Source organism: Musa acuminata, chromosome BXJ2-2, assembly GCF_036884655.1.
Source record: "Musa acuminata AAA Group cultivar baxijiao chromosome BXJ2-2, Cavendish_Baxijiao_AAA, whole genome shotgun sequence".
NCBI classification, from domain to species: domain Eukaryota; kingdom Viridiplantae; phylum Streptophyta; class Magnoliopsida; order Zingiberales; family Musaceae; genus Musa; species Musa acuminata.
The window spans coordinates 19581077-19600072 of NC_088339.1; the positions used below are offsets into that span (position 1 = coordinate 19581077).

Here is an 18996-nt window from a genome sequence, read left to right on the forward strand (position 1 = left end):
AGGTCCGATCCAGACCTAGATGGGTACCTACCATCTATTTAGTACAGTAAAAATAGAGAACCGTGATTCATATTATTTTCCCTGTGTAACTTAAAACTAACCATGGTTCATATTATTATCCTTTGCATTATGTTTCGACTTGCCAACACACTGCTTTGGTATCATCTATTGTTGTCCGAGCACCGACAACAAATTTTTTGCACGTAGTAATAAGCAAAACGTTTTTAAGGTTGTACAGAATTTTTAATAGATTTGTTCGTCATAAAATATAGCAATCGATAGCAACTCCGAATGTTAGAGAAAGACCTTACGCTATAGATTGAGTTGTCTTCTGTAATCAATGATCTGTTCAAGCAGCTTGCCTTTTTATATCATGAGCTCTTCTGTTACATTCCTGTTAGTGCTTTGAGCTTTTACAGCTACTCGATCTTTCAAACTCGTTCACTTTTTGTGTAATTCTTTAGTTTGCTTCACTATTGGTTTATGAACTTGGCAGATCTATTTTCGGATGTTTAATATCTTACATTGTTTCTTTACGTAGAACAGAAGCCTCTAAACCAAAGGATCATTGTCAATGGTGAGCACCATTCTTCTCGGGTTTTTATGTGGAATTTAGCATTAGTTTGTCTTTCATTCTTTCTACATCAAACTCGATTTCTGTCAATGGCGTTAGTCATGATGTTATCTCGATTGGGCCACCGAGTTATCGTGCAGGTTTGGACCGAATCCAGTTAGAGAGAGAGTCAGAGAGAGAGAGAGAGAGATGATTTTATGAAGCCTCGGGATGACATAGAATGTGAATATATGTGTTGGATCTGTTGGATCCAACACATATATTCACTCTCTCTCTCTCTCTCTCTCTCTCTCTCTCTCTGTGTTGGATCTGTTGGCCAGCAGCTTTCTGAGGCCCAAATGCGAGGGCTCTATAAGCCTCCATGCAAATGATACACACGTAAAGCATCCGGCCGTGGGCGATTGGAGGTTCCTATTCTCTATAATGGCGTGGATGAATAATGCAATGCCGCCTTGGCTCCCATTAGAGCAGATAATATATTTACCCTGCTGATTGACTTCAAAGCTCGGGCCTTATCTTTATCGGAATGGGAGCAACTTAGAAGGATCAGAGATAGATAGATGTGTGCAGTTTCTTGCCCATAGTCGGTCTAATATTTAAGAAACTGATCATTTAATTATAGACGCCTTTAGAAGTCGATGGTCGGAGCGGGTTCAATTATTGGAGGACTATCATTGTGGATGGTGGTTCATCCTACATTTTGGCTTCTTGAACGAATTCCCTGTTTCTTTAATACGCCGTCTACTTGCTGGATATCTAATTAATGCCTGTTTGCCTGCTCGTTTCAGATTCTTTCTGTCCTCTTTCTGCTACAGACATGCTGGTGATGGCTGTCGCACCCATTTCTGCATGAGTTTGCTAATAGGTTTTAGCCGGAATGAATATTCATGCGCATGGAATGATTGCGAGCTCAAAAGGTGGACAGCCATTTGTCTTCTATAATTCGAGCGAGGTCTCCGATGAGTTGCGATGGCTACAGATTCGATTCCCAGCGCTTCGGTTCGAGGAGTCGATACCAAGCTTTCCGGGAAGGGAAAGGAGCAGCAGCGTATTCTGCAGCGCGAGGTGCAGAAAACATGGCGTGTCACCAACTTCAGCCCCTCGAGCTTGACGAGCAAAGACAGAGGGAAGCCCACGGCGTCTGTGTGCGTCCCGTAATGCATTCATAAGTGTTCATATTATTTTTCATGTAAGGAAAAAATATCTAAAATGTGTTTTCTTGGTCAAAGTAAACTCTGCCTTTCGGAGACGGTATAATAGACGATAAGTTAGAGAACTCGCTGGCAATTATTTATTGGACGGAAGGCTGTCTGTCTCTCATCGATGCGAAATCGAGACTCTATATTTCCGAAGGGCCAAATAGCGATACAAGGACTGGTGTGGAGACGGTGCCAGAATCCTACCATTATTTGCCCCCTCTCTCCCTCCTCTCTCCTTCTGTGTGCGGGCGCAGAAAATCCACAAGGACAAGATCTTCGAGGAGGTACCATGGATGAACTCGAGAGTCGGACATAATTGCCAGTCACCGGAGCGGAAAAAGAGAACCACACAGCGGCCGTGGTCCATCGGACGAGTCAGCTTCAGCTATATGAAAGCAATACCACCATCCTGAGGCCATTTTGGAAGGGGAACTAACTCTCTTCTGTTTCTCATCCTCCCTGCCTGGAAGAGCTCCTCTTATTTTCGAGTGCACGGTAACTTTGCTTCTGTTCAGATTTCTTCTCTCGGAGCCAGCTGCAATTTTCTGTTCCTGCAGAAGCTCCGGGCAAGCTTGAGAGATCAGTATACGAAGCAGCTTTGAAGATTCGGAATGGTGCAAGAGGGAGAAGAAGAAACTCGGATGGCAAATCATAGAGTCGGTGAAACTGGCCTTTCTGATTCTGGACCTTCAACTCGATCAGTCGCTGATGGAATTCATGGCACCACTCCTCAAGCTGCGACTAATTTCTTGTACTGTTCCTAAAATTTTCTTCTTGAAGTCTTTGCTCCTTCTCATCATCATCATCTTCTTCTTCTTCGAGGTTTATTTTAATGATTTATGCTTATAGTTTCCGGCTGGATCTCATCCTTTGCCCCAATATCATGCAAGCTTTACACATCGTCGCAGAGTTATCATATTTGCTTTGCTAATCGACCGCCTTTAATTGGAATAGCACCACCTTTTCCAAGCACCTATTTCCCAAGTGGGCTCTTTATTATGTTATATCCCATTCTTATTGTGCTACACCTCTGCACACCAATTTCACAAAGCTTTGGCCTGATCCATACATGTACTCTTCTCAGTTCCTCGTATCTCTACCTCCTCTTTCCTCCGCTCACTGTTTCCTCTTCCCCGTCTGCATAAAAAGTAGCAGCTGTTTCAGTTTGCTTTTCTTCCTGTTCTAAATCGTAATCGATGAGTTAGATGGACTTGTGTTGCCCGAACAGTGATCAGGAAGGAGCTGCCTACTTTGGGGAGTTGGAAAAGGCTCTCATGCAGGGAGTAGACGGCATAAGAGAAACCGAAGAAGACACAAAGGGTGGGCCTTCTTCTCTCTTTCCTTTCTCGTTTGGTTCTCTCCCAACTCTAAACACATCAACCACAGACACGTCTTGGTCGATCGCATGTTCAAGTTCGTTGAAGCGTTCTATAACTCTTTGCATTCGCTACCTCTTCAAGAACTGACACCTGCTCCTCTATTTTCTCCTCATATTTGGAGCTTTCTTTAATCTGCCGCATCTCCCGTTCCTGCAGCCTTTTTCGCAACCAGGCCAGCGACACTTGAGATCTTCCCATCATGGCCAATGAGATCCCAGCAAACTCCCAGAGTAAGGTCTTGCCTTCTTGACTTGGGTTTACGGTGTAGAAATACCTTTAAGATAGACCAGAAGAAGAAGGAGCTGGTTGACTGCTCCATTTAGGCTTTATGGCTCCTGCTTTGTACCCTCCAGGGGAAGACACGATCGGCAAACAGCACCGATCTGGGCTCGGCTCAAGACACCACCACATCTCATCTAGGATCAGACTCTACAGCAAGCAGAAGGGCTTCTTCGGACCAGTCTGCTGACCAGGAGCAGGCGATGATGACGATGATGATCGCAGGCGACGGCTCCATCACAGGAACGACACCAACTTCTCAACTCGCATCCCAAGAGAAGGTACCGTTTGATTGCTTTATTAAGCAGTAGCAGTAGCATAGCAGTAGCTCGATTCCCGAGATAAGAAACGAACAACCTGGGCCTTTTTCACCTCCTCAACTGCATCGACTCTAGGTTCTTGCTGAAGCCTCAGATCATTGCAACCGGATACTTGACCGACGACCATCCTATAACAACAGCATAATGTCAAAACGGATCCCAGCAAGACCTACCAAGCTTGACTTTTTCACCTTCATAAACTCAGGTCTTCATCCGTTTTTCTCACGGATCATGCGGTTTGAGTTCTGACATGACCTGGCCCATCGCCTATACTGTAGCGTTTGCATCTTTATCAGCTCCAATCATAGAATTATTATATATATACATATATATATATATATATATATTATGTATTTGCCTTTTGAACTTGCACAATGATAAGTATGCTGGTCTCTGTTGTTATCTTATCTTCGCTGCTCTTTTGACTTCAAGCCAAACTACGAATTTTATATTGCATGTTGCAGAGAAAGTTGACTGGTTCAGCTGCAGGAAAAGATGGAAAGAAACTTGATGCTAAGGTTCTCTCTCTCTCTCTCTCTCTCTCTCTCTCTCTCTCTCGTGTGCGTGCCTGCGCTGATCATGCTAACCTGGATTCATGTTCTTAAGAGTGCCAAACATGGAGTGGTTCCTTTAAAGATCATCAATCGAAGTAAAATATAACCCTGCAAAGGAAAGAAGCTGTTCATATGTTTTCTTTCTCAAAAAGAAGAAAGAAACACTGTTACAAAAAAGCTGACTTAAATATATCTGAACTCGGAGATTTAAGTGCTTTTCTTTTCTTTAGAGGAATTCGTTTATTAATGATCGACTTGCATATCAGACGTTAAGACGCCTAGCTCAAAATCGAGAGGCAGCAAGAAAGAGCCGGCTGAGGAAAAAGGTGCACTCAAATCTCAAATCTCCCATAGGCGACAATGCCATATGTGTGTATTGTATCGATCTGATGCACCAAACTGCCCTGAATAAAACAGGCTTACGTGCAACAATTAGAGTCCAGTAGAATTAGACTTCAGCAGTTAGAGCACGATCTCCAGCGAGCAAGATCACAGGTTCAATTTTACTCTGATGATTAAAACTTTTAATTGATTCTTCTCTCCTTTGTTTTCCCTTTGTTATTATCTGCCTTTTTCAGACAGTGATTCCATTATGTTGTTTGTTCGGTGTCAGGGTCTCTTCTTAGGAGTGGCAGGCAGCGCAAATGGAGCTGTCACTTCCGGTAATAAGCTATTTGTTTCCTCGCTTGCTGGCTTTCAGAGGTGGTTTTTTGGTGGATCTTATCGTTCTTCTTGTGCTGGCCATAACCGGAGCTTTCCGCGCTGTAGGCGCAGCGATGTTTGACGTGGAATATGCTCGATGGCTGGACGAGAACTGCAAGCACATGTCCGACCTTCGAGGTGCAATGCAGGCTTACCTCCCCGACGGCAATCTTGGTGTAATCGTAGATCAATGCATCGCGAACTACGATGAGCTCTTCCGTATGAAAGAAATTGTTGCGAAATCCGACGTATTCCACCTCTTGAATGGTACATGGATGACTCCAGCGGAGCGCTGTTTCCTGTGGATGGGTGGGTTTAGGCCCTCTGAGCTCCTCGAGGTATGAGATCCACCATTACGTGTTGTGACAGATTTGTCTTAAGAGTCATAATATGGAAATGGAGTAGGCTTATCTACGCAACTCTCATTCGACTCTTGTTTGGTTGTTGATGAGCTCGGCAGATACTGATGCCTCATCTTGATCCATTGACGGAGCAACAGCTACTGGTGATCGGCAACCTGCGGCTCTCGTCGCGGCAGGCGGAGGAGGCTCTCTCGCAGGGCCTCGAGCAGCTTCACCGGTCTTTGTCTGACACCGTCACCGGCGATTCTCTCAGCGACGGCGTCGATGTCGGAAATTACATGGGCCACATGGCTCTTGCACTGGGGAAGCTGGCCAACCTCGAAGGATTCGTCCGCCAGGTTTCTACTTCGCATTCTCCGAGTCTTCCTATAAGCAAAACACATGCCTACATAAACAACAGCCGAAACACACCGTTGTCTTTTAAGACTTTCTATAAGCACACCAATGAACCAAAATTTCCACCAAAAAAATTAAAATATAATTCTACTAAATCTAATCCAAATAAAAAAAAAGGACTCATAAATACTCAAAACAAAATACTAAAAGAAGACCTCAACTAGACAAAAAGGTTGTCGTATAAGACTTGCCAAGTCAAGGAAGAATATTGGAGTCCTTAAAGATGTCCCTATCATATATCTTTCTTTTGTTCTCCTACCTCTTGACCCATTATTGTTCATACATCCCTTTTATTTTTATTCGAGCAATGAACAGATTCACAAACCATCAAAAGAAAACCCTCATAGGAGCTGTTTCGATTACATAATGTGTTTTATGCCCGGCCAAGTATAGTAGTCAGAGAAAGACCAGGCCACAGCTAATTGCAATAGTTTATTCTTCATAGAAAAACCATGTTCTACATGCAAAAGAGTCCTGATCATAGCTCGATTCATTACGGATGACCAGTTCATGTACCTCAAGCCCCACTTGTTCTTTAATATGACCATGTAGAGTTGTCCTCTAGCAAAAGAAATGGGAAAGTAAACCAAAGACATTAGGTATGAAAGAAGGCTTGAGGAGAAATAATAGTCTTTTCTAATCCGTTCCATTTCTAAAGTTCTGCCAGTTCTATTCCGCCAAGAAAGTAAGGTAGAACGATCGCCATCGTTGCTGGAATCCATGAACGAGAAAGAAATGGTCATTGGTTCCCACATAAAGTCATTCTGAAGTCTGTGATTCTGCAGGCTGATAACCTGAGACAACAAACGTTGCACCAGTTGCGTCGGAACTTGACGATCAAGCAAGCAGCAAGATGTTTCCTAGCGATCGGAGAATATTATACTCGTCTGCGTGCTCTGAGCTCTCTGTGGGCTTCTCGCCCTCGGCAGTAAGTTCGTCATGCGCCATCTGCTATTTATACTCGATACTTTCTCTTGGTTAAAGCAACGGTGTAAGCTTCTCCGGTATGCATGACTATAAACATACAACGCACCTTGCAATATGCATGCAGCTAAACAATCTCTTCCGCAATGCATAAATGCATCAATCAAGTTATGATCATGTTGTTGATTGGTCATATATCCTTTCGCATTTACATGACTAGCGCCTGCTTGTCTTCCCCACAGGAGCTTAATCGTTCATGACAGTGTTGTCTCATCAGCGACAGACCTGCAGATTGTTCATCAACCACTGCAGAATCATTTTACTTCCTTCTGAAAAGATTCCCAATCAAGAAATATGCTGTGCATAGTTTCCATTTTGAGCTCATCCATGTTGTACCATGACTGTATTCTTATGCATTAGGAGATTTGTACTTGGCCCAAAAAAAGAGCTCAAGGGTGCTAAAAGCAAGATTATTCTAATGCATTTCTTGTTGTGGTTGTTGAACAATAGGAAGAAATTGTTAGTAAAATATGAATACAAAAGGCTTGTTTCATATGTACCAATAAAAGCAACAGGGAAGCACTTTTCTAAGCCACAGTATGACCTTATCCAACCTAGACCTAACTTCAAATAATTTCCTAAGTTGCATTAGAATAAGACAAATTTGAGTGTATGATTTTAACAAATGCTGCTTTATATAACTAATTGTCTTTTACTGCAATTATATATATATATATATATATATATATTATTTTTATCAATTTTATAACACATGAAATAATATTGTAATTATTTTTCTATAACTAGTATCTTTAAATAGAATTTTGATATAATATGCGAGGGCTAATTATATAATTATCTTTTGTAATTAGGTACCTTTAGTATCTCAATTCTTATACTTTTAAAAGTTATATTAGGATCACTATACTTATGAAATACAAAAGTGAAATATTTAACTTCATTTATTCTCATATCATCAATTTTATTAACGAAAATATTACATATGTTCAGTGGTAAATCGAAGTGAGACAGAGTCAGTATGCTCAGTAGTAAACATTACAGTATTTTTATTAACAAAGTTGACGATGTGAAAAGAAATAATGTTAAATGTTTTACTTTCATATATATATATGTATATATACATACATATATATACATATATATATATATATATATATACATATATATATATATATATACATATATATAAGGATCTTAATATAATTTTTAAAAATATAAGGATCGAGATATTAAACATAGGTAAAAGAACTGTTTGATATAGCCACATGTATAGCTATGAAGTTTCCAAGAAACTTCCGAAGTGAAGAAATAAATTCTCATGTGTCCACAAGCAAAGATGAATGCAGGTTAATTATTGGGGGAAGTGTTTCTTGCTTCAAAACTTCCTTGTTGACAATCTCCAAGAACTCATTACTTTTTGCTTCCCATTCCTCAACAATTTGGTAAACATAAAGTCAATGGAAACAAGTATGCAAAAGCTCTGTGGTATTTTAATTCCCTCCTCCATCTTTACTATAGTAAAGAAAATCCATGTGTTTTGTTGGTAAACACAATCCATGTGTATTCTAAAAGGCCACTTTCCCTAATTTAAGACAGTCTGATAGTTACTGAAAGCTACAGATGACCTAATCCTGGTTACAGTGGAGGAGAGCATTAGAAGAATCAGATATAAAAGGAAGAATGAATAATAATATAACACCACATAATCTCAAGATAGCTTCAGTCTTTTTATATTTCCAAAGCTAAGCTGACAAGAAATGTAACACCAATAAAAGATTACATTAGTGACAAGATCATGACAAGACCTAATCAACCAAAATATAACAATCAAAGATAAGTTAAAGCATGCACGATGTGTCACAGCAAGAAGGAATTGATCATAAATTAGAAATGAAACCGGCTCCAAGATCAGACAAATAATTGCACAGCTGAGGAGATTGATCTACATGAAGCAAACTGGTTTCTGATGACAAGAAGAAGTTTGAGACAAAGATGGGAATATGTGAGGAAAAAGTTAAAGCTTAATATATCCCAGGTTCAGAAATCCTGCAGCTATTGTGGCCCAAGATCTGTGTCTGTGGACTGTAGACTTACTACCTTGATACCCATGTATCTCTTGGAAGAGCTGAATTGCCCCTGCTTGCTAGCTATTATACCTCCAAATATTGCTTACATTGATATTTTTCTAATGAAATAAAATGAGGAGAAGAAGGGCAAAAACTTTACTGCTGCAAAAGAAAAGCTTACCAAGTATACTTCCTTTGCTTTGCACTGCTATGTTTTCTTTGGGTGGTGTGGATCATCATGCTTGAGACATACTTCTAACTGAGACAGACATACTTGACACACAAACCATAAAACTTATCTACATAGTTGATGTTAGTCTATAGGTTTTACTTGGATCCCTCAAGAACCATTTTAATTGATCCTGGTGGATTTGTAGTTGTTGTTCCTGCAGTGGCTTTTGGGATTTAAGTATAATCTGCTTTTGAGGAGCTCAAAGATAAGGCAAGCATCCACTTCATTACCCAATGAACAAAGTTAGCCACCTTCACATTATTCGTTTCTACAACTCGTTAAGATTGATTGAGTGGGCGCATATTATTGTCAGTAACCACAAAGCTCCAAAGTAGGTTATCAACTTTTTCAAATGGAAACAAAATAATAACCTTTAAACCCTCACATCAATCTTAGGGGTCTATTTCAAACTATATATAATTTACTGAAAATTAGGACTATTGCATTAAGTTCTTATCAGGAGCATCAGTTCCTTATTATATGCCTTTAGTTCCTTTTTTTTGTCTCTCTGATACACAAATGCAAGGAAGAATGCAGAGGTGCAAATCTACAAATTTTAGGTTGAACACCATGAGATTCTGAAATTTTTTTGGAACTCTAAACTTGTAAGAACAGAAGCTTATAAGTTCCCAAGATCCATGTTGGGTTGAAAACAGGGAACCTTTGACGAGACAGGCTAAGAATCAGAACCATGTTGGGTTGAAATGAGTAGAACGTACCCTCTCATCTCGACTAATAAACATGATGGACAAATGCTTACTGAGATCTTGACAGTAGCCATAGTGGACAGTCTGTGATCCGATCAACACCTTGACAAGATATGCACAAGATATGCATCTTCAGTATTCCCAGCCATTTATGTAAACTTATGCCTTCTTTTTCCTGATCAAGAACCATAGGATCTCTTTTTACATGATATGACATGTGAGCACTACCATTTCTTTGTGAAGAGGGAGAGCTTCTCTCTCTTTTTTATTTGTTCCAATTCCTCAAGAGAATATAGGCAATCATAGCAAGTTCCATCCATGGATGTGAAGTTTCAGAAGGTCTAAGCAGCATCCAATCTAAGCTGTTCCTTCTTCTTTGCCTTGAGAGAAAAAAGGTGAGCTCGGCTGCAACCATGGCAGGCCCAGAATAGATCCGTTCCAAATCTCCAATCATGGGTATGGCGACTAAGTAGAATAGCAAAAGGATTCCTTGGGACATCCACATGAGAAAAATGCAGCCCAAAGTATAACAAGTTGTCACTCACTTGAGCACTATAAATAGAGCCAGATATCTCTACTTGCACTCCCCATCACAAAACAAAGCATTCCCTTCGCTTCTCACGGACGACATGGCGAGGCTGTCGGATATACTGGCCGTCGGGCGGGTGATCGGAGAAGTCATCGACTCGTTCCACCCGAGCGTGAGGATGACGGTGACCTACAACTCCAGTAAGCTGGTCTGCAATGGCCATGAGTTCTACCCCTCTGCGGTTGTGTCCGAACCCAGAGTGGAGGTCCAATGTGGTGACATGAGGTCCTTCTTTACCCTGGTATCTATGCTACAGCCTCCACACCTCTCCTCTCCCCGACCCCACTGCTCCATGCATCTTAACCACGGCCGCTGCTGCTGTCGCAGGTGATGACGGACCCAGATGTGCCAGGCCCTAGTGATCCATACCTGAGGGAGCACGTCCACTGGTAAATCACATGAATCATTGCTACCGTAGAGGAAGATAGAAGAAGTGATACTGATGATTCTGAGTTGCTTTCGACTAACCATTTGCCTTTATCGATCGACGTCATGCAGGATTGTGACGGACATACCCGGCACTCCCGATGCGTCCTTGGGTGGGCTTTCTTTCTCCTCTCTGTCGTGTTGACGTCTCTTATCTTCGATCTCTTTATGTGACATTTGAGAAGCAGGGAAGGAGGTGGTGGGCTACGAGAGCCCCAGGCCCAGCATCGGCATCCACCGCTTCGTCTTTGTACTCTTCCAGCAGAAGCGGAGACAGTCGGTGGTGGCGCCGCCGCCGTCGCGGGACCGCTTCAATACCCGCCGCTTCGCCCAGGAGAACGACCTCGGCCTCCCGGTCGCCGCCGTCTACTTCAACGCTCAGAGGGAGACGGCCGCCCGGCGGCGCTGATGGCTGTCGTCCTCTCTCTCCCAATCCGAAAGCATTGGTGCCCATTCCTCTTCGTCTCCTTTACGTGCTCTGCTGCGGCGATGACAGCGTCATCGCTTGTGATGAATAACCTGTCGATTGACTAGTGTTGTTGCGGTTGATGGATGATTTTGTTGTCGTTGTAACTGTATGTCTATGAAGATGATTCTATTTAGTCGGATAGTTATTTTAGTATTGGAACACGCAATATATATAGAATAGATTAGAAAAAAGAAATATAAGCTTATTAAACTAATGAAATTATTCCCAAACTAACAACACCTTAAAAATCTTCATCAATGGTATAATTTATGAGTACATTATTCCCCAACTAAATGGAAAGTGGCTAATTGTACAGTTAACGATCAAAATAGCAATATAATGAGAGGGTAACACTTGCAACCGGAAGAAAGTAGCAATTGGATTCCGAGATTAGGGTTCACCAAATTGTACGAGGAAAGGATTCGAGCTCGGTCTAAAATTTAAGTGGATCCAATATAATTAGGGTTCAAGTGTAATAAAATTGAAATCGAATCGGATTTGGGCTTAAACCAATCGGGTGCAAATGGGAGCGAACATGACAACTAAAGAGGTCGAGTGAGACCATGTGCTCGAACCGGTCCATCAATAGACGTGTCCACGTATAAAAGCCCTCGAGCGGCCGAGAACCCGATGGCACGAGCGGCGCGACATGGAGGCTCCGCCACCGCCACAGCCCGCCGCTTCCGCGGAGCAGCCGGCCCCCGCCGCGGCTTCCTCCCAGCCGCCGGAGCCGACGCAGACGCCATCTCCGTCTCCGTCTCCCTCGCCCGCCCCGGATCCCGCGCAGCCACCGCCCGTCTCAGCCCCTCCTCCCCCATCCGCCGCCCCTTCCGCCGCCCAAAACCCTCCCCAACTCCAGCCTCAGTCGCTTCCTCCGTCTCAGTCTCAGCCGCCACCGCCCCAGCAGCAGTCCCAGCCCCAGCAGCCGATCCAGCAGCCGCGGCCGCCTCTCGTGCGGAACCGTCCCCCCGCCCCTTTCCCTCACTTCTCGCACCACCTTCCCTCTTCCGCTCCTCCCTCCTCCTCCACCTCCGCCTCCGCCTCCGCCTCCGCCTCTTCCGCCGCGCCTGCTCCTTCTCCTTCTGCCGCATCGCAGAGAGGAGGGCTCGCCATTGGGGTCCCGGCTCACAGCTCACACCTCCCGAGGGCCCAGCAGCCCGTGGCCACCTATTCCTCGATAGGCGCCTCCCCAGCCTTCAATCAGCCATTCACTCCGTTGCCTCGCATGACGGAGCAGTCCTCGGCGGCCAATGCCCAGGTATCGTTTGAGCTTTACCTGACAATCTAATCTAGGGATCTGCCTCTTTTTTTTGCCGCTACAGTGACATACTTCAATGGTTGTCTCGGTGTCAAAATGTAAGTTTGACGACTAAGTGTCTTGATCGGAAGCCCACTGTAGATACAAGTAGGATGTTGAAGGGAGATGACTTGAACTCATTATTGCATCCCGTTGTTACATAATACACATTCGATCTGAGTTGAGCATTCAAAGGGAAAGAATTTGTTAGTTATCAACAGTGGCATTAAAACTTTAAGCTATAAGTTCGGCTTCCTACTTGCATTTTATGCTATTTAAGCTATATGTTTTGCTTTCTTTCCCTACTGATTCGCTTAAAGAGATTCAATGGCAGTAGAAACTGAGTGATTGATTCTGGAGGATTGAATATAGATCTGGTCGAGTATATTCTATTCGTAGGATGTTAATGGAACTTATCCCTTTCGTCTAATATTTCAGGTAAGGCAACCCATTCAAGGGATTCAGAATATTGGAATGATTGGTTCTCTTAGCACTACGACACAGATTCGACCAGGTGGGGTGACTGGGCCTCCACAGCAGAGGTTGGTTCAGCCAACATCAAGAGCAGCATCTCCATCAACTAACCAAACTTTAGGTTCACAGGTAATTTGAGAATTTTTTTTTTCATTTCTTGCATTTGGCAAACATTTTAATACATCTTGCACATGGTTGTCATCTCATTTAGAAGAATCAGATGTATACCAGTTTACCTTATAACAAAGAAATTTCTTCTTGATGTTTGAAACAGTAATTGTGTTGGCTGATTGTAGTCATGTCTTCTGCATTGATGATTTAATTAAGTAGGAAATAGAATTAGAAAATTTGTTTATGATCATGTTACTTTCTTTTGGAGGGAATGCCACTCAACTTTGATATTGCTTTTCAGAAAAATGGAGTCTCACCAATCAAATAGATGCAAATGTCCCTTCCTGTGACCACAGATTGGTGCATGTTAATCTAGATACATTTGCATAGTTCTATGCTCGTTTGGTTCCATAAAGTCACTGATTACATTGTCCTCAATTTTGCCAAATAAACAATGGAATTTTTGCTCTTGTCGTGCTGCGTATTGTGTTCTGTTTAGTCATTAGTGCATTCCTTTTGTACTGGCTTTTAGTTTCTTTAAATTTGCAGTTTGCATCAAATGGTGCTTAAATAATACTTTGTTTTACAATTTTCTTCTGGAGAAGAAAGCTTTGTTTTTTTTAATACAATTTTCTTCCTGTTGCCATGTGATATCCTGAGCTTGATTATTACTTTTCTGCAGAAATTCCCAAATTCTGGTTTGATAAGGGGCCCTTCCATGGTTTCATCTGGTTCCATATCGTCTGTGCCACAGCAGTCGTTAGTATCATCGCAAGGAAAGCAAATGCCTGCATCTTCATCATCATTTAGGCCCCAGGCGAAGCCAAATGTTCTGCAGCAAAGGCCACACAGTCTCCAACAAACTCAACAACCGCCTTCAGCAGCTTCTCATCAACAGCAAATACCAACATCCCAGCAGCAGCAACAACAAAAACAACAACAATTTCAGATGCAACTACAACAACAACAGCAACAGCCGCAGTTTCACCAACAACATTCTTCACCACGTCAAACACAAGAGTACTATAATCAACAAAACCTACAGCTAAGGAACCAGCAGCAATTGCTACAACAACAGCCTGCACGACCTCTTGGACCCGCAACTACTAAGCCAAATCCGCCGACATTAGTCCAAACTAATGTTGCACAACCAGCAGTTACGCATCCAGTTGTTGGTACAGATGCTGCAGAATCTGGAGACCATATTCTTGGCAAGAGAAGCCTTCGTGAGTTGGTTAGCCAGGTAAGTGAATTTGTATTTTAATCTTATTATATACTGTATCAGTGTGCTGAGATTGATCGATTATTTAGATCAAAAGTTGCAGCCTCTTTGATCCCTCATTTCTCATTTGCACTTATATCTAAAATTAGCTTTCACTTGCTTTTATGGAACATACCTACTGAAAATTATGTGCTGTACAATCTTCATAATTTGGTAATAACTTATTGCAGATTGATCCATCTGAAAAGTTGGATTCTGAAGTTGAAGATGTTCTTGTTGAGATTGCTGAAGATTTTGTAGAATCTGTGAGTTCCTTTGCCCACATGAACATGGTGTATTTACTGCACAGACAATATGTACATTGGTTTGAGTTAGAACCTTAAAAAAAAAATGCTTGCTTTTCTTTCTTAAGAATGCATATACTGTGGAGCCTCTTTATCATACCTATTCGGGATGGAATTGTAACTTAAGTTCACATTTATTTTGTTTTATAACCCAAGTTGTGTCCAGGTCAATCACATAAATTTCATAGACCAACTATTGGTTTCTTTGTCAGCTTTGCTGGATGGCCTTACTTTCTTTGAAATTTGCTATACCTAGCAGCAAAAGTACTAAAAGAAGAATATTTATGACAGATGATTAATGGAAGGATGAACCACATTGGTTTTGTTTGTTATTGGACAGTCCTTTTATTTCTAACCCAGATCGGTGTGAAGGATATTCCTTTAAACTATCAATTTTGTTTTTTTTTAATGTCAGTATTCCGGTATGAATCACCTTTTATCCTCTTCTATGACCCATCAGATGTGAGCCTTTCTCAATTGTACAGGTCCATTATGCAAAGTTTATATTCTAATTTAGGACTTGACATTTTTCTTGGTCTGTATCTTTCCAAAATATTATATGCTTGAAAGATGATTTTAGAAGATGGTGCTCGATGAGCTTAGAAGATGAAGCTCTCTTGGTACCTAAAAACATAATTTATTTAAAATAAAAAGTATGAGTTTTATGTTAACCTATATGTGGTTGAAGTATATATATCTTCAATTTATTTCTACTGGAACCATTAAACTTGCCTGAATTTGACCTTGAGATGTTATGGCCCAAACTGTTGGTTGTGCATTTGTACATCAATTAAGTTGCGAACCAACTTCGATCTTGTCAAACTTTATTGTTTTCCCTTTCAGTGTCAATTTGTTTGTGATATTTTTATCTTAAGCAGGTAGCAACTTTTGCTTGCTCCTTGGCTAAGCATCGAAAATCTACTACATTAGAGGCAAAGGACATACTCCTCCATGTAGGTGAGCAGTTTAATAATTTCCTGTTGTTTTGTTTTCTTTCAACTTTATTATTCTTTGTCCCTTGCATTTTTTTCTATGTTAAATGTTAAATTCAAATTTTCCTGTACAGAGAGAAACTGGAACATGATGCTACCTGGTTATGGTGGAGATGAGATCAAGTGTTATAAGAAGCAGGTACTTGAGAATATGTAATCGGAGAATCTTATATTTTTTGTATGCCATGTAAACAATTCAATCTTGGATATGGACGTGCCGTTATGTTCACAAATTCTTAGTGTTATACCCACAATTACCTGCTTAGGAGGATGAAATGACTGTACTGAGAGCATTTGACTTTCACCAGCTTTCCACCTTGCTACTGTCTGGTCTTCTCTCTACATTCACTCTCTCCATCCTTATACAGAAACCTTTATGTGCCTAATGACTAATGAGAGACATTCCAAATGTGAGAGAAGGTAATGCTGGTGGTGTCTGAAAGAGGGCAACAAGGAGGTGAGGGAGACAACGTGACAGGAAAAAAATGTTTGGCTAGTCAGAGGTCTCATTCCAATGGTTGACCAAAAAGGGAACATAAGAAAGAATTCCATTGGCAGTTCATTAGGTTTGTAGGGTTATATGTGATATTTGGCATATTAGTGTATATCTATGGCTACTTGCAGGGGTAGCTCATCCAATTATTTTTGGATTGTGAATGAAATTCATGTTACATTTAAATTGCTGTTGCGTCATGTTGTTCCTTTTTCCTTTAGAAACTTATACAAAATATTTGGTTTTGATTTCTTTGGGACAGTTCACAAATGATATTCACAAAGAGAGGCTTGCTGTGGTATGTTTTCCATCTGTGCTTTCTTCTTGTTACTCCTTATATTTGCAAACTTCATTCTCATGCTACATGTTTCAACTAATTTTCCATTTCCATTCACCGATCATATTTACTTTATGTATTGCACATAATGGACAAGAAAAGATCTGGCTTATTTAGCTGACTACGGTTGGCATCATTCTAAATGATCTTCCTTTTGCAACTTTGAACTGATTGATCTAGGTTTAAAAGCTAAAACAAAAGTTGGAGGATGCTTTTATGACGGTCTGTATTTTAATGGAGAAACAACAAACTGACATATATGAGTGTTATGGTGGAGTTTGTTCTAATTACTGCCAATGGTATGATCCATAAATGTGGGTTGCATGCTAAGTAAATTATTGGATTTGTATTTGGAAATGTGGAGCATCTTGCCTTATTTGCATTCCATGCTAATGTCATTTTTCTGTCAAAAACTACTGACTTTGTTGACGAAGATAATAATTCCCATGACTTTGGATCCACAGAATGAAACAATAATGAACACGAACAATCATGAAGAATATTATTGTACATGAAATACATGTTTGAGTGTGGAGTTATATGATGACTATCATTCTTTTATTTAGTCTAATGTAAGGATGCCAATGTATAATGTAGAATAAAATTTATATGTAATATGCCATAAGTATTAGTTGTGGTCTTAGAAGTTAATTCAGAAATTATAAATGAATTTTAGATGCAGTGGAAATTTAGAATAATGGACAAAATGATAGGTTAAACAATCATTTGTTTTGGTCCAAATATGAAAATGTTGCATAATAATTGAAACTACAAACTAAAATAAATGTGACAGACTAGCACACGAGACTCTCACCAATGCAAAATCTGGGAAGAATTAGTTGCCAACAATGCAACTAGCCTAGTACATGAGACTCTCACCATTGCTAGCATATTATATCGTTACTTTTTCAAGCAAAGAGATTTTCTCCAAATCTTAGTCATCCTAGTTGCAAAGAAGCAACTTCATCATATGTCAGTGCTGAACCTCTAATTGAAGCTGCAATATGCTATCATTAAACTGTAGTGGCTTGTCGCATTAGTCTCTTGCTTTGGTCGGGGTTGGGGGCAGTATTCCCTTTAAGCAGAGAGGTTATTTCTTTGACTTGAACATATAAAATCTAGATTAGAAAAAGATCATCCTTATACATATGCTAACTACTTGTATATTTGGAATTCAAAAACACATTGGGTGAGCTGTTTTTTTTGTTTTGTTCATCTCATTCAAGGGATTTACTTTCAGAGTATTGTAAAGTGAAATTTATCAATGATGACACAAGTATGTTTAAGAAAGAGGAACATACAGGCAGATTACATGACTAATCTTAAAATTCTACGGTTAGTAACCATATGTAATAAGGTCCTTGCTGGTAAAATGAAAAGGTAAGGAATTAAAGTGAAAACTTAGCATGATCTTGTTATATTTTGTGATCTCTGGCGGTAATAGTTGCGTGTCTGGTTGAGAGCAAGAAATAACTTGTAAATTTTGTCTTATAACGGACAATGAATTTGACCTAGTGATGCTTATGTTGTATTTCTTTTTTTAGAGTTCTTTATGCATGTCAAGAATTTAATGCATGTTTCTTTTATTTCAGATTAAGAAGTCAATGGCTGCAACAGGTGATGCAGCAAATCCAAAGAATGCCTCTGGTGGTCCAGCTGCAGCCAGTTCAAAATCTCATGCACAGAAAGCACCTCCCATTGGTTCTCCCAAGGCTTGAGGTACTTACTAGTTAAGGCAAGCCAGCAAGGAAAAAAAGACAAAAAAAAAACCGTTTCCGAACAGCTTTGTTGTTAAAATTAAAACTTTATTTTAACACTTACAAGTAGCAATTAACTTAATATTTGTGCCTGTGATTTGTCCAGAATAGTTGCTGCCATGAGTAGATCTGTCATCTGTGTACATGTGGTTTTACAGAGAGTCGAGAAGAAGAGTATACCTGATTGGAAATCTATCTTGTTGAATTTGTTGGGTCCAATTGTAATGCCTTTGGTAGTTGCAAATTGTTTTCACAAGCTGAGATGCATCAAATTGGGTATATTTTCTAGCAGAGTGATGTAGAAGAGGTTTTGTTTTCCTTATGCCTTATGAACTTATATTTGAGCAGAATGGGGCCCATGGCCTATCCCTCAATCCTGATATTATCATCAATATATTTTATTTTAGTCACGTGCTTAAGAATCAAGTTTGGGGTGTTAGTTACACTACCAAAAAGAAAAAAAAAAAAGTTTGGAATTTGGTTTGAATTGTTGTTAGATTTATACAAAATTAAAATAAAATATCATATTTCTGCAACATCCCAAAACACCCGATGCTTGTTAGCTATATCGTCTTATTTCTAGATGAGTCGCAAAGGGTATAACGAACATACGAGGTGATCGAGAGCGGAATCAGAGGGATTAAAAAGCTGTCAAACCAATAAGGGTTGTATTGCAGAAAGCAATCGATCGCGATCAAAAAGCTATCAAGCCAATTAGGGTTGTAGGTAGAAAGGCAATCGATTGGAATCTTCAATATGATTGGTGATTA

General features: G+C 40.6%; 3 protein-coding genes across 6 annotated transcripts; all 3 read left to right on the plus strand.

The window, feature by feature from the left end:
• Positions 1-1787: 1787 nt before the first annotated feature.
• On the plus strand, positions 1788-7244 carry LOC104000242 (transcription factor TGAL5). 2 transcript variants are annotated; one of them, XM_009422239.3, is made up of 13 exons: positions 1788-2268; positions 2331-2524; positions 3002-3093; positions 3309-3382; positions 3506-3712; positions 4216-4269; positions 4572-4631; positions 4723-4800; positions 4919-4967; positions 5074-5345; positions 5468-5707; positions 6551-6693; positions 6932-7244. In XM_009422239.3, the coding sequence occupies exons 2-13, from the start codon at positions 2385-2387 to the stop codon at positions 7020-7022; spliced, it is 1500 nt and encodes a 499-aa protein (XP_009420514.2). In that variant the 5' UTR covers positions 1788-2268; positions 2331-2384; the 3' UTR covers positions 7023-7244. The 2 variants fall into 2 exon arrangements, with proteins under 2 accessions (XP_009420514.2, XP_064951157.1); XM_065095085.1 differs by lacking the exons at positions 1788-2268; positions 2331-2524 and having other exon boundaries at positions 2996-3093; positions 3309-3387.
• Positions 7245-10321: 3077 nt separating this feature from the next.
• On the plus strand, positions 10322-11328 carry LOC135604916 (CEN-like protein 2). Its single transcript, XM_065094567.1, has 4 exons — positions 10322-10545; positions 10632-10693; positions 10803-10843; positions 10919-11328. Exons 1-4 carry the CDS (start codon positions 10345-10347, stop codon positions 11137-11139), a joined length of 525 nt encoding a protein of 174 aa, XP_064950639.1. The 5' UTR covers positions 10322-10344; the 3' UTR covers positions 11140-11328.
• A 500-nt stretch (positions 11329-11828) lies between these two features.
• LOC104000244 (transcription initiation factor TFIID subunit 12) lies at positions 11829-18636 on the plus strand. 3 transcript variants are annotated; one of them, XM_009422243.3, is made up of 9 exons: positions 11829-12457; positions 12935-13099; positions 13764-14324; positions 14534-14608; positions 15526-15604; positions 15714-15778; positions 16395-16430; positions 18062-18188; positions 18333-18636. In XM_009422243.3, the coding sequence occupies exons 1-8, from the start codon at positions 11849-11851 to the stop codon at positions 18185-18187; spliced, it is 1716 nt and encodes a 571-aa protein (XP_009420518.2). In that variant the 5' UTR covers positions 11829-11848; the 3' UTR covers position 18188; positions 18333-18636. The 3 variants fall into 3 exon arrangements, 2 of the variants coding, with proteins under 2 accessions (XP_009420518.2, XP_009420517.2); XR_010484403.1 differs by lacking the exon at positions 18333-18636 and having other exon boundaries at positions 15526-15600; positions 18062-18163; XM_009422242.3 differs by having other exon boundaries at positions 18062-18636.
• Positions 18637-18996: the final 360 nt, after the last annotated feature.